Genomic DNA, 15,815 nt, shown 5'->3' with positions numbered 1-15,815 from the left:
CCCGGGCGCGCGCACAAACGACTGCACCGATTGCTGCACAGCTGCACGGATCGAACTCAGACAACAACAATCTTACATACTTACAATCCCACGAACCTTGAACTTACAATCCCACGAGATATGCGGAAAGGACGACCCAAAACCAATTTAAACATCGTTAAACATCATTCGTATTGTTGCGGATATGGGATTTGGCCTCCATCCATATCCGCTTGTAAATATTCCCCTATTTCCCCAATACTCCCCAACTATCCCCAATCCCCCATTCCCTAGTCCCATTGTCTGTAAACAACACTCTGTAGCCCCGACCTTCCCCTTTTTCCCCCATTAAATGTCGTGCCCAGGTTCACCGCATCTCACGTAGACAACTATAGGACATCTTGCTAGTTATTCTTAGTCTATGTCAGTTAAGGACTCGTTTCCATTAATTCTGACTCTTCGTTGCACCAGAATGTGATTGTATGGCACCAGTAGTGAGTTTAGGACCTCCCAATACCTCCCCGCATCTCCTCCTCATGGAACTACAACAACAACAACAACAACTACAACAACAGCGGGGGCGGCGCGGCCGCGGCGCGGGGAGTGTGCGTCCTCACTCCGGCTTGGTTAGCCGCCATTGCCCATGTGCTCCGACGGGGTTACCACACAGGGGCTGACTGTCAGCTCCTCGTCAAGGGCGGAGCCCGGTAACCCCCCCGCACCCAATAAGAAGCGGCGGACCGATTCCATCTGGGGCGGAGCTAACGAGCCGAGGGCGTGTCACTCCCCGCTGGATATACGCAGCCACTTACCGGAGGTGACGTAAGATGCGCCTCAGCTACGAAGGAGAACGGACGCCACCTCCAGCGCAAAGATACCTCCCGCATCTCTGGACCGGACCGAGTCGATTCTGCCCCTGAGCCAAGGTGCACCTTGAGCCATCGACTACCTGCCCTCCCCTGCCATCAATCCCTGTGTGAGTCAGTCTTGTCCCGTTTGTCTGTGGTCTGTCGGGAATAAGATAAGACCGTGTATAAGTGCCCACCTTTCTGTGCTGTACCTCTTGTGCCGTGTAATCTAAACGTTCTGCATACCCCATATTATAACCTCCTCCGGAGGTCTTGAGAACTGTACCCCTGGTGTCGTGTCATTTAACCCAGCCGTTGTGTCCTTTCCTTCATTGATCTAGCGTAGCGCGATTCGGCCAACGTTCGAGTATAATCGGGTAACTTGTGCGAACACGGCGGCCATTCCGCTCGGCCCAGCATAACATCTTAATAAGTCGTGTCCGTAACAGTATATAAACATCATTAAAAGTAAATAATGACCTTGGCCAAAGTTCAAACGACGTTTAAACTCAACATGAGAGAATTCCACATAGCTATTTGTGCAGTGAATACGCTAACAGATCGCTGTCTCCATCGATCTTGCCAAGGCCATAACACCGAACGGCTCAAAATCCTTTTAACTGTTGATTTGGAAGTTTTTACAATGAAGGAAACATTAACAATGTTGTTAAAAGTTTATTTTGTGATTAATTGGAGTTATGTTGTTTGGAATGAAAAAATACATATCGAGTTCAAGTGAATGACGACTGCCGTGATGGTTTCTACTTTCTGAACGTGAACTTCGCGGATAGCCATATGCAGATTCGCCATGGACCCACGATCGGTTTCCATACGTGAACGTACCCGTTTGCTGGCGAACGGGTACGTTTTTCATGGAAGTCCTTCACGAACTTGCTGTCCATGTCTGGCGTGCGACTGAAGGTGCTACAGGAATGTGGAATTTATTGGTTTCATGCTTTAGCATTCGCCGTATCTGCATTGCCTGTTTGCTTCTGGCCTCCCACCCGTGCGTAGCATCCACACACACGGCACGTGCACGGCACACACGTAACATCCATACGCGTGATTGTGTGGATGTGTGGAATGTAGGACATTTGGTGAATTATAGTAAGATACTGTTTAGATTTTGATGATTTGCGTGTGATATGATTTAACGGATGTTTATATGAATCGTTTGAAATAAAAAAGCCTTCAATTTCTGATATTTTACCTTTTCATTTGGGCCTCCCAATTGAAGCCCCACCCGTAGGGCGGGTACCGTTGCTAGTGATAATAATTCACAAATACTCTTATTTATGGTATAAATGTGAATACTTTCTTGACCTGTGACAAACCTGTAAATAATGTGTTTCCAGGTGTACATGATAAATCTTTTTTTTTTTTTTTTTTTTTTTTCAGGTGTACATGATAATGATTCACAAATACTCTTATTTATGGTATAAAATGTCGTGAATACTTTCTGATAAATATAAAATAAACAAGTCAGGAGACGACGATGGTTCACGAGCGAGCGGTATTCAATGACAAAGGACGGACTATAACCGAAACAGGCCCAGACAGGCCAAGCCTGGAAATGTCAAACCGAAGATTACTGACCTTGAAATGATAGAAAATAATGTATAATCAGTTATGAGGTTAGTTAGCTGCACAATACCGAAAATTCGGTGAAAAATGAAATAAAATAAATAAATAAATAAATAAATAAATGGGGGAAAATGAAGAAGAAAAAAAACATGAAAAATCGAGCTCCGTGGGGCCCGACACATGACATTGGCCTAACCAAATATCGAAACCACTGTGAGATTCCGCCAAACCCCTCGGAGAAGATTCAGCTTGAACTTGATTACCCCCAAAGGCCTAAAAAGACATCTTTTTCGGGCGTGGCTCTGCCAACAATGGGCGCAATACGCCCACTCTTGGCAGGACACAACTAGACTATGATATCAACCTCCCACCCAAGTTTCATCAATGATATCATCGGGTAGTTATGCTGCGGACAGACAGACACACACACACAGACAGACACACATACATGACGAATATAGTGGTCACTTGATAACTCGTGAACCAACAACTGTTACTCATCACTGGAACACATGTCTTTTTAAAATGTAATTATTTTATTAAAAATATGCAAAATTTTATGTAATATTTTCGAGTATGTTTGTATAAATATGTCGACACTTGATTTTAATGATCATATGGACACATTATAAAGCATTTTGTTCCAAAAATTTACCAGTGTTATGATTTAATCCAACAGTGTTTAAGTTATTAATTACTGTATATACCATGTATAAGACGCACTTTTTTATCGAAAAAAAAAGTCAAAAGTTGGGGGTGCGTACTATACACGGGGATAGAAAAAAACTCGGCTTCAAAACAAGTCAATTTTCCAATACATTTACGAAAAAAAGTATTTTACGAAAAGCGATCTCGGTTGCACGTTTTCTCCGTTGCGTCAAGCACAATTGCGCCGACATTGCTGCTCGTTCGCCCCGGATGGCAAGCGGGGTTTGTACCATTACGTGCTTTCTATGGATTTGCCGCTCAAAGCAACACCGCTTCCGGAATGTGAATAGAACGGCTTTTCCCGCTCTGAAAAGCCACATCGGTCTTTTATTTTGAAGGTCTTTTATTTTATGACTGCAATTGTGTAGCAATCCGAAATTATAGGGCAGATTACCATAAATGTCAGCTCGGACTGAAACGTCTTCATACGTTCTATCCGGTTCCAGAGAAGAGAAGATCAAGATGTCAAGGCAGTCGTACACTTCAGCATTCAAACTCTCCGTCTGCCAGTCTGCAGAAGAGTTTGGGAACCGAGAAGCTGGGAGGAATCACGGCATGAATGAGTCTGTCATCTGGCGCTGGCGAATAACAAAGGCTTCCATAGAGGATATGCCGAGGAAGAATAAGGCGAATAGGGGAAAATTGGCGAAGTGGCCTCAGCTGGAGGAGCGTGTCATCGCCTGAGTTCAGGAGAAGAGGGCAGAGGGTCACGCCATCTCCACACTTGCTCTCAGGCTGCAGGCAAGGAGCTTCGCTTTGGACGGAGACATTGAAGACTTCATGGCCAGAACATCGTGGGCCGACAGATTTATGTAACGCCATAATGTCGGCACGACGCCGCACGCACATCGCACAGCATCTTCCCGACAATATGGCCGACAAAACGACACGCTTCCAGGCATTCATAATCAAGCTTCGCCAGGAGCACAACTACCCGCTCAGCAGGATCGGAAATGCCGACCAGACCCCTCTAACCTTCGACATTCTAAAAGGGACCAGCATCGCAGTGAAGGGTGAGTGGCTACTGTAAGATTCACGCCACTGTAATCTGAAAATGAATGTTTTTGTTTTTTTTGAGGGTGGAAGTTGGGGGTGCGTACTATACACAGGTGCGTATTATACACCGGTATATAGGACTTCCCGACTTCCGGTTCCTCGGGCGAGTGAAGCGTACTTCGAGCTCTCCACGGCATCGAAGTTTAAGTGTTTTCCCATTCTTGTCTTTGTCAAATTTCCACTGGTTATTTTGCTGTGTACGTGTTATTGTGCGTTTCTGGTTGGTATTGGTTTGTAATTCGGACAAACTTGTGTGTAGTTAATCGTTTTCTTGGGGCTTCCCTCCCCCCGTCGGTGTTTTGTCGATTTGGGTTATTTCCTTCGCTGTATTGCTTGTTTTTTTATTTTATTTTCTCCCCTTCACCTCACCCCCCTAGACAAAGAATTCTATATTGATTCTTTCTCTCCTCCCGGACACGTGCTTGTACGCTCTCCTCCTCGTCTCGACTTGTGCCCCGCCCCCTGTATCTCGTTTTTCTTCCGCCTCTGCTCCTTCTTTCTCAAATCCACGTTCTCGCTTGGAGACTTTTCCCAGATAGTTTCCCAGATTGTTTTTCATGGTTTTCATGGTTCTGTTTGGATATTGTTGGAATATGTTTAAACCGCAGTCGTGATGCTGACGCCGCCCCCCCCCCCCCCAAATTTCCATGTTTTAAACGTTTCCCAGTGTGTACCCTGGTCAGAATAGGTACACCGTATCCCTGCGTGTCGTAAGAGACTACTAAGAGGGTTGGCGTCAGGAAGGGCATCTGGCCATAAAAACATTGCCTCAAAAACAGAACCATGACAATTACAAGTACATATGGGCAGGGTGCAGCCCGAAGTGGAGATCGGTTTCTGAGGTTTGGGACATGGAATGTAGGGACAATGACAGGGAGATCAGGAGAAGTGGTGGAAGTATTGGTCAGAAGAAGAGTGGACATATGTTGTGTGCAAGAGACGAGATGGAAGGGAAGTGGTGTGAGAATGGTGAAGGGTAGGCAGGAACAGAAATACAAGTTTGTGTGGCAAGGGTGCCCGGAGGGCGTGAATGGTGTTGGTGTCCTGTTTTCTGAGGAGTTTGTAGACAGTGTGGTGAGTGTGACTAGAGTGAGTGATAGGTTGATGATGGTGAAAATGATGATTGGAAAGCTCTTGGTGAACGTCATCTCGGGATATGCTTCGCAGGTTGGTCGACGCAATGAAGAGAAGAACAAGTTCTGGTGTGCGATAGAGAAGCTGATGGAAAACGTGAAAGATGAGGAAGTTGTTGTGGTGGGAGGAGACCTGAATGGACATGTGGGAAGGAGTATGGATGGTTTTGAGGGAGTTCATGGGGGTTACAGATATGGTGTGAGAAATGGAAAAGGTGAAAGGATTTTAGAGTGTGCTGATGGAGCTGATTTGTTGATTTGTAATACTCAGTTCCAGAAAGAGGATAATAAGCTTGTTACATACACGTCAGGTGGGTCGACGACAACCGTTGACTACCTGATGGTGCGTAGGCGAGATAGGGGGCACCTCCGGGACACAAAGGTGATCGCGGGGGAGGAGGCTGTTTCACAGCACCACTTGGTTGTCTGCGACATAAGGGTGAAAGGTGCGAGGAGAGCTCGGCGGGTGAAGTACCAACCAAGAATGAAGGTGTGGAGGTTGAAAGAGGTGACAGTAAGGGAGGCATTAAAAGAGAGGCTGAGTAGGGTAGAGGATGATGTGGTTGCGCTTGAAAGTGGTTGGATGTCAATGAAAGCTAGTCTGTTGGGAGCCGTTGGTGAGGTATGTGGATGGACAAAAGGACCACCGAGGCACTCGGAAACATGGTGGTGGGATGATGAAGTTGGAAAGAGGATTGACGAGAAGAGGAAGAAGTTCAAGGAGTGGCAGAAGGCGAAGGGTACGGGAGCAAAAACAGCAGAGCATGAAAGTTATAAGGCAGCCAGGAAGGCTGCAAAGAAAGAGATAGCAAAGGCGCAGGAGGCATGTAGGAAAATGTTCGGAGAACGCTTGGATTCGGAAGAGGGTCAGAAAGCAGTATTCAGGATTGCAAAACACATAGCGAAAGAGAGGTGTGATGTGATGGGGGTGAGTTGCTTGAAGGATGAAGTGGGACAAATCGTTGTCGACCCAGATGGAATTACAGGAAGATGGAAAAGATATATGGAAATGCTGTTGAATACAGAGAATGAATGGGATGGCAACATAGAGAGTAACCCAGTTTTAGGACCGGCAGAGAAGATAACTGAGAAGGAAGTTGAGGAAGCGATAAAAGCAATGAAGAGTGGAAAAGCGGGAGGGCCGACGGGAGTTGTGGGAGATATGTTGAAGGCAGCAGGAAGTTGGGCTGTGAAGAGAATGACAGAGATCTGTAATCTGGTGGTGAAAGAAGGCCGCATTCCAGTGGATTGGGAACTGAGTACCCTCGTCCCTCTATACAAGGGGAAAGGTGACCCTCTGGAGTGTGGCTCGTACCGAGCGATAAAGTTATTGGAGCATGGAATGAAGGTATTGGAAAGGGTGTTGGAGAGGAGGATAAGGAAGAAAGTGAAGATCAACGAAATGCAGTTTGGATTTATGCCAGGAAGAGGAACGATAGATGCGCTTTTCATTGTGAGGCAGTTGCAGGAGAGTGTACATGGAGAGGAGGCAGAAGTTGTTTTTTGGGTTTGTTGATCTGGAGAAAGCATTCGATAGGGTTCCACGCAAAGTATTGACATGGGCATTGAGGAAGTTAGGAGTGGAGGAATGGTTGATCAGAGTAGTGATGGCAATGTACAAAAGAGCGCGCACAGCTGTAAGGACGAAGGATGGGAACAGTGGTGAGTTTGAGGTGAAGGTGGGAGTGCATCAGGGGTCGGTACTAAGTCCACTACTATTTGTAGCTGTGATGGAGGTGCTGGCGCAGAACGTAAAGGAGGGTTTACCATGGGAGTTGTTGTATGCAGATGATCTGGTGTTGATTGCGGAAAGTATGGATGGACTGAAGGAAAAGATGAACAAGTGGAAGGAATGTATGGAGACAAAAGGTCTGAAGGTGAATATCGGAAAGACGAAGGTGATGGCAAGTGGTAAAGCATGTGGTGAGGTGGAAAGAACTGGGAAGTGGCCGTGTGCTGTGTGCAGGAAGGGTGTCGGAGTGAACTCCATTCAATGTACAATGTGCGCTGAGTGGGTTCATCAAAAATGTAGTGGTCTGAGAGGGTCATTTACCAGTGTGGCAGCTACATTCAAATGTAAGGTGTGCACAGAGGGAGCTGCAGATGGAGGAAATGTTGAGTTGGATCTTGGAGACGGCGTGAAGCTGGAAGGTGTGAAAAAACATTTTGCTACCTCAGAGACATGCTGAATGGAGAAGGTGGATCAGACTCGGCAACCGTTGCTCGAGTGAGATGTGCATGGAAGAAGTTTCGGGAACTGAGTGGCGTGCTGAGGAGGAGGGGAATGTCATTGAAGCTGAAGGGAAAGGTGTATGCTGCATTTGTGAGAAGTGTTATGATTTATGGGAGTGAGACATTGGTAATGAACATAGAGCAGCAACGAAGGCTGGAAAGGGTGGAAATGCGAATGGTTCGATGGATGTGCGGAGTATCGTTGAGAGAGAGGAAGACAAATGATGAATTGCGAAAGATGATGGGAATATTGCCTGTGATTGATGCTGTGAAGAGGAACAGGTTGAGATGGTTTGGTCATGTGTTGAGGAAGGATGAAAGTGACTGGTTGAGAAGAGTGATGGAAATTAATGTAGAAGGAAGTAGAGGACGGGGAAGACCGAGAAAGACTTGGCTAAAGATGGTGGAAGAAGAAATGCGGGCAAGGGGGTTAACAAGGAGAGATGCAGAAAATAGGGCAAAATGGAGAAGATTGTCATGGGGACCGCAAGGCTAACCCCCGCTCTAGCAGGGAAAATGGCCTTAAAATGCATGTTGTTGTTGTATATACGGTAGTTTGTTAATTATAATTCCTTTTTTACCCCCTTCCATTATCACTTGTCAACCACCATAGCTCAAGTGCATCAGATTTTGACAGGAAAGTTCACAGGAACAGTACATGGCAGTATACCTATGGAGGAATATGGATACAAAGTAGAGGCTGGCTCAGGTGTAGCCATCATCACCGACAAGGCACCAGCACCTTCAGATCTGCCGATTTATACAAGATGCTCTTGTAGGAGCGAACAATGCTTCTGTACATAAAGTAGCTGGGCCCAGGGAGGCATTGCTTATTTATAGTATTAGTACACCCGCTCACTACGGGAGCGGAAAAAGGGTAATTCCTCTTTGGGGTATATAGATTGCAGTGTATCTATGGTCAGGTCTCAAGAACATTGGGTGTGTGTTCATTTACCAAGTTTCTTGTGGAGAGATCGCCAAGTGGTTTAAGCATTCGAGCAAGCACTCCATTCAAAACCGTTAAGGAACGGCTGGCTTGGCAAGCGCTAGCTAGCTGCTTGGGAAAGGAGCACAACCTGAGCTTCTCCCTTTCAGTTTGTTTCGTGATAAACAACGGCAGCGAGTTTCAAAGGTTTGCCACAAGAAATGCCATGATAGCGGCAGACAGGGCCATGTTATTAACCCAACATTTGTGGGTTATATAGAGTACAGTAGATCTTCGCTCAGTTCTGCAAGTAAACCTTCCTTTACGGATGTCAGAATTCCTCCAAATTTCTTCATTTAGTGTTATAAAGAGCATTAGCGACTGTTTAAAAAGGTAAGCATGTGTATTTGTGGTTTATAATATTTTTTACTTCCTGTAGAAGCCGTTGCTCCCACAGAAACGCCATTGTAACTAAAAGCTATTTCTACACATTATCATTGCAGGAAAAACGCCTTGGGGAAGTGGGACATTATTTGTATTAATATTGTTTTGTAATAACATTAACAATTTGCAATTGTCATTAATTTTGTTATTCAAAGCATCTTTGGAAAAACGCCACGATAAATCTTCTTATTTGGAAAAATGCCACGATAAAGCTAATTTAACATTTATATACACCTCAACACACAACCCATTTACGGCAATAGCAGGGAAAACCCGCTCGGGGGAGAAAACCCCCTTGGGGAGGGGTGGGGGGGAATTAATGCACTTCAACCTTCATTATGTAATCTTTGGTCATCCTGTCAAGTTTGGTTGAGATTTGATAAGAAACGACGGAATGTATTGGCGACAAAAATTCATCAGACAGACGGACAGACACAAATGGCGTATTTTAGTATGATTCATCACAAGTGTGGTGCACAATGTGAAAACGGTTCACACACAGTTGATACCATCGTAATGGATGAAACAAAACAAATTCAAAATGTTTCATGAACATGAACAATACGACAGTATTAAAATCACAGGGCACATGCGCAGGATAGTGCATACCTATCATGATTATAGACATAATACATTATTTTGAGGGTTATACATTGTTCACTTAGGGGCGTGATGTACGAGTACAATTGCCGTAAATTGGATGTAAACTTCTTCAGTGTGACTTTGTATTTAGTCCATCAATGGTTAACATTGTGTTAAAACATTATTGTGGGCCTGGAGTTTGAAAAGTAGAAACAACCACATGCTTTATGTTATACATCATCATTGCTGTAGATTTATAGATGTGTATATGTATTGTTGCGCGATCCCTTCGGTTAACACCGTAGGACCGCGGAGGACCGAACGGCTTTACTTGAGGCGACGATCAAATACTGATTCGACAATGCTACGCAGGAGGAAGGAGGGAAGAGGAAGAAGTGGAAGCACTTACCTCCCGGCTCGCGCACCAGCGTCTTCAACATGGAAAGTGATTAACTCAAACGAGAACGGGTTTAAAAAGAAATGGAAAATAATACAAGGGTTTATTCGAAATAAAGATCGGAACAGGGAAACGCGATGATAAATAAATGTCCTAAATCGGGACATCCCCGCACCAGACTTAACAACAGGACAGAGGAATGAATGAAACAAAGAAATCGTCGTGTGGTGTTCTGTGAGATGTGGTGCGTGCTGATCTGTCTGCAGTGGTGCGTCCGTCGTCCAACGCGGCCCCCTCAGTCCGCCTCGCTCGCGTGCTCCGCCAGGCCCCGAGCGACCCGCTCAGCGGCACGCCCCTGCTCAAAGCTCATCGTCGGTCACACACGAGGTCCTGTTCGCTCGGAGCACCACGCCTCGCTCCAAACACCAAGAGCACCAAGCACCACGACAAACCAAAAGCACCACGAAGACTCAGGGAAGATGCCAACGACCACACAGGGAAGAGGAACCAATAGATCTCCAAAGGCGAAGCACGAAGGGTCCAGCGGAGAAAGAGAGAAAGAGAGAAAGAGAGAAAGAGAGAAAGAGAGAGAGACAGACAATGTCATCGAGCGAGTCCTTTTGTCACCTGGCGTGTGACGTCAATCCTTTCTCTGCCCCAACCAGAGCCTCGTATCTTCTTGGTCTCTCGAACCTTCTCCCACCACCGGCACCCCTCCCTCCAATGAACAACCTCCTTCTCAGTCCTGGATTGGCGCCTTCCGCGCTGATTGGCTGAAGGTTCGCGCCTTCCACACCAACCAATCACACGTACCCAGGGCGTGGTTATACAGTCAGGTGAAAAAGTAAGTACACCCCATGTAAAGTTTTGAATTTTTCAACATATTTCAACAATATTGATAGATAAAGGTGATATAATATAACAAATATCATGAAACATTTACATTTTGTAGTCCATTGTATAATTTAAATAAACATGAATGCAAATTCCGCATGTGGAAAAAGTAAGTACACCCCATGAAATGATTTTTTATATTTTTAACATATGATATGTGGACATATCAATATTTGATCTTCATTTAAACAGTATCTATAGATAATGGTGATCCAATTGAACAATAAACAATGAAAAATTGACTTTGCAATAACTTATTCAACAAGAGGTTGTTGCACAGCATGCACATCTCGTTTCAAATCCCCCCACAACATCTCGATGGGATTTAGATCTGGGCTTTGACTTGGCCATTCCAGAACCCTCCATTTCTTTCTTTTCAGCCATTCCTTGGTGGATTTACTGGTATGTTTAGGGTCATTGTCATGTTGCAATGTCCACCTTCGGTTGAGCTTCAACTTTCCGACAGATTTTTTTTTTTTTTTTGTATACAAGATCGAGGCTCGTGAAAGAGCGAACATTAATCACACAGAAAGACAAACCGACACATAAAACATATAACATAGGGAGCGGTAGACAAGATGGGGAGAGAGGGGGAAGAACACAAACACAACATTTGAGAGCAGGGACCGAGAGACATGGAGACATCGAGAGATCTGAGAGAGGGCGAGGGCTTTGGGGGGGGGGGGCGTGGGAAGGGGGCAGTGGGAGAGGTATAAAATATATGGACACTGCCAGGACTTCCAGGAAAGAAGTTGGAATTTCAAACAAGGTGGATCTGGGGTGAATTAGCGGGGGTAGAAAAGATCAAGGTTTTGGATGGGGGAAGATAAGAGATGGTGGTGAACAGCTGTTTTAAAGACCTGGAGGGAGGAGTGGGATTGAAGGGAGTGAGGGAGTTTGTTCCAGAGGCGGGAGAAAAGAGGAATGAAAGAGTGAAGGTGAGCGGAGAGCCGAGATTTCGGCAGTTTAACCATCAGAGGGTTGCTGGCAGATCTTGTGCGACCTGTAGGAATATTTGGGGGACAGAGCACAGAGAGAGCTGGGGGTGCAAGGCCGGAGAGGAGTCGGTAGAAGACAGAAAGACCACCTACCTGCCTGCGGTGAGTGAGTGAAAGGCCCTCAGAGATAGCTTCATCGCGGGAGATTCCAATAATTCTGAAAGCTTTGGTTTCAACAGCGTGAAGCCGAGCTAGGTGTGAGGCAGGAGCACCGGCCCATAGGGGAGAACAGTATTCCATTGAGCTGCGGATGAAAGCCTTGTATGTGGTGAGGAGCTCAGGTGTGCCGAGGAAGGACTTCGCACGACGGAGGATGCCCAGTCGGCGACTGGCTTTGGAGGCCAGCTTGGAAATGTGGTTTTCCCAAGAAAGATCATGGCAGATAGTGAGACCCAAAATCTTGAGCGACAGAACTTCTTGGAGAGGATTGTTGAGAAAGTAGATGGGAGGGTTGTCCAGTCGATCTTTTCGGAGAGACATAGTAAGAGTGTGAGAACAGAAAGAACAGAAAGAGATGTTCCAGGATTTCCAAGCCAGGAAAAGAGACCAGGATTTCCAAGCAGATGGCAGATGACCTTGAGCAAAAGAGAGGGTGAAGAGAACAGAGAGAGGGAGTGAAAGAGCGGAAGAACAGGATTTTAGGACCCGTGGGCTGATGCCATCAGGTCCAGTTGCAGAATCAGAGTTGAGGGTTGACAGAAACTTTTCCACCTTGTCAGGAGGAAATGACACAGAGTCCAGGAGCAGCTGGGTACGACTGGGTACGGTGGGTACAGAGAGGGATGGGTTTGGGACACAAGATTTAGAGGCAAACACAGAGTTGAGGCATTCAGCTTTTTCACATGCGGAGTCAGCCATGTAGCCATTTGAGTTGAGGGAGGGGATGGAGGGGGAACAAACACCAGAAACAGATTTGACCAGATGCCACCAGGATTTGGAAGAAGGAGACAGATAAGAGAGTTCGGTCTTGAGAGCGGAGAGATATTGTTTCCTGGCTCTCCTGAGGGTGGACACACTTGTTTCGGGCTTTGTGAAAGGAAATGAGATTTCCCTTCCGTTGGATTTGCTTTCCAGGAGACGAAAGCAAGTTGTTTCTGGGCAACAGCCTCACCACAAGATTCCGTGTACCATGGACGGGAGGAAGGGTATGACAACTGAAGACGAGATGGGATAAATCTGTGCATGAGAGAGAGCAATTTACTTTGGAAGAATTCCCAGGATGAGTTGATGTCAGAGGCGGTAGAGATGGGAGACCAGTCCAGATGATTGATGGCTGCTTGAAGACTGTGCCAGTTGGCCTGAGTGAAATGCCAGACTCGTCGACGCTGAGGAGGCTCTCTGAGAATGGTCAGAGAGATGTCCACTTTAACAAGCACATGATCAGATGAGCCGATTGGAGCAGAAGAAGAGCAGCAGACATTTTCAGGGAAGTTAGTCATAACCAAGTCCAGAAGAGAAGATGCTCCGTTGACTGAGATCCGGGTCGAGAAATTGACAGATTGTGTCAGTCCCAGTGAGTCGAAGTCCTTTGCTGAAGAGCCATGGCTGGTGAGAGAGGTACCCACACCCAGCCAACTGGCATGGTGACAATTGAAATCACCACATATGAGGAAGAGAGAGTTGGGATGGGTAGATAGAAGTTGGTCCATATTATCAGACAGCGAGATGTAGATGGAGTCATCACCGTTTGGTGGACGGTACAACACACATATGAACAAAAGGTGGGAGCGAAGGGGAAGCCGCAGCCAAAGGTATTCCTGGGGGTGAGGTGGAGAGAGGGCAGTGCAGGGCGAGTGAGGAAGAGAGTTTTTTTTATAAAGATAGCAACCCCACCTCCAGGACGAGGCTCAAAAATTTGACTTTTTTAAAAACATTTTGGCCTTCCATAAAATCACCTACCTCTGACCAGGACAAGTTAGAAGAAGTCTGTTGCTGATCAAGATCACTGACACTTTTGGGATGGTTTCCTTGGATACAAGATACTTATGAAGGTGCCCCAAACGAAGGTCCTCCAAAACGAAGGCCCAAATGAAGGTGCCCCTTCTGCCCCAAACTGATTTGCTTCTTCTAAGATGTCTGGTGCAGTACAAAGATGTAAACCAAGCAAATTCAAAGGCAGCAACCATGAAACTAGCAGGCCATCTGTGTTACTTATCAGAGGACCAGATTGGTCTTGCATTTTTTGACAAGAATGTTCCTGCAGCAGTGAAACAACAAATGATCCTCGCACTGGAGAATGAAGGACAAGAAGATCCTCTGAAGCGCATCCAAGTTGATCTCGGAAATATTCAGGCAAGTGGTTTGAAAGACTTTGTTACACAGAAATCCTGCATGCTTTTTGAAAAGATGGACCTTCCTGACAGTTTTCTGGAAGCAGACCCAGAGACTTGGGAAGACCGAGATGATTTTAAAGCAGCGTGTGAGACTGTGAAGGCCATGAAAGTGGTAAATGACCATGCGGAACGAGGAGTTGCACTAATTCAGGAGTTCAGTGGACTGCTGACACATGATGAAGATCAACTTCAGTTCCTGCTGCAGGTTGTGCAGAAACACAGGAAAACATTCTCTGACAGCAACGGAAAAGACTGAATAACCAGCTGGTAGATGTGTTTAGAATTTGTATGTACTGTACGTGTAATTTGTGTAGTGCGTTATATACCAATTTCACCTGTACAGTGTATAGATAGACTATATATACTGAAATTTCAAGTTAGTTGAGCTACCTCTAAATATTAAAATAGATCCCTTAAACTTCTCATAAAGTGTTTTTATGATGAAAGGAACAATTATGGATGGTGAGAACATTAAAAAGTTGTCACAATTTTTTTCTCATATTATTCTGGACCACCCAACCCGAACACCATGGCATTGACAACACATGCCACCCAATGCCGCATGCACACCATCTCTGCCATGTGGGTACACAATTGACAACACATGCCACCCAATGGCAATGCCGCATGCACACCATCTCTGCCATGTGGGTACACAATTGACACACGTATGCCACCCAATGCCGCATGCACACCATCTCTGCCATGTGGGTACACAATGGACACACGTATGCCACCCAATGCCGCATGCACACCATCTCTGCCATGTGGGTACACAATTGACAACACATGCCACCCAATGGCAATGCCGCATGCACACCATCTCTGCCATGTGGGTACGCAATGGACACACGTATGCCACCCAATGCCGCATGCACACCATACACAACTGACACACGTGTGCCACCCAATGCCGTATGTACCGCTACGAATGGCAGGTATGCACCACACAGCACACCCCATCAACATCAGATGCGCACACCACCAATGGCAATACCTGCCCCAAGGCATTGTCCCGTTAAGCACCAGAGGGACACTGCACGAGACTCCTCGAGGGGTCGCACCCGAGGAGTCTCTCACCCCGCACTGAAAGCACGTTCAGATCGCTCCCTCATCTACCGAGCACGGATAGGTAGAGCACGACTCCGCTCCACGCACGACGCGGCACGTACCATGTATTGCTGCCGATGCTTTCACGCAGGCGAAATCGTAACGACCAATGGGATGCCGACGGCCGATCCCTCGCTCCGACGTCACTATACGAAGAGTACGTGATGACGTCTTTCAACGGTGAAGATAATTTGATCGACGTTTCCAAAAATACAGAATTTTTTTGTAAAGTTCCTTACATTTTGTACTGTCATAGATCTAATTCCATTTTTTTTTTTAAGGAATTTATTAGGTTCATATTATTGGGGTGTGGATCAACCTCAATTAGCTGGGATGGTATTCCATACATTTCCGGGTCTGGAGAAATCGCTTTTTCAAATGAAAATAACTTCACTGTGTCCGCACTGGTTCGTAATCTTTTAAAACGAACCCATATGTGTGCGGAAAGGACGCAATCGCCTTGCAATAAACACAAAATATTACCACCCTGGATGTGGGCGATACCAAGTGTGGGAGCTGGGGGGCAACACCAAGTGTGGGAGCTGGTGGAGGATACCAAGTGTAGGAGCTGGTGGGTGATACCAAGTGTGGG

General features: G+C 46.1%; 1 protein-coding gene across 3 annotated transcripts in view; it reads right to left on the bottom strand.

Annotated features, from left to right (window-relative positions):
• Nucleotides 1–15,362, bottom strand: part of YOD1 (YOD1 deubiquitinase) — a 33,132-nt gene extending 17,770 nt beyond the window's left edge. Inside the window, exon 1 of one of the 3 annotated variants that reach the window (XM_068104869.2) lies at nucleotides 15,286–15,362. Coding sequence is in view for 1 of the 3 variants with exons in the window: in XM_068104864.2 (XP_067960965.1) it covers nucleotides 15,111–15,124 (14 nt within the window). In the remaining 2 variants the exon portion in view is untranslated. Of the gene's footprint in view, nucleotides 1–10,515; nucleotides 10,539–15,110 lie in introns of those variants that run through there. The other 2 variants (XM_068104864.2, XM_068104876.2) reach the window with 2 other exon arrangements.
• Between the last annotated feature and the right edge of the window lie 453 nt (nucleotides 15,363–15,815).

Source organism: Myxine glutinosa, chromosome 1 (assembly GCF_964187855.1).
Source record: "Myxine glutinosa chromosome 1, kmMyxGlut1.1, whole genome shotgun sequence".
Classification (NCBI taxonomy): domain Eukaryota; kingdom Metazoa; phylum Chordata; class Myxini; order Myxiniformes; family Myxinidae; genus Myxine; species Myxine glutinosa.
Note: the sequence above shows the minus strand (reverse complement) of the source record. Positions and strands in the feature narration are given on the sequence as shown.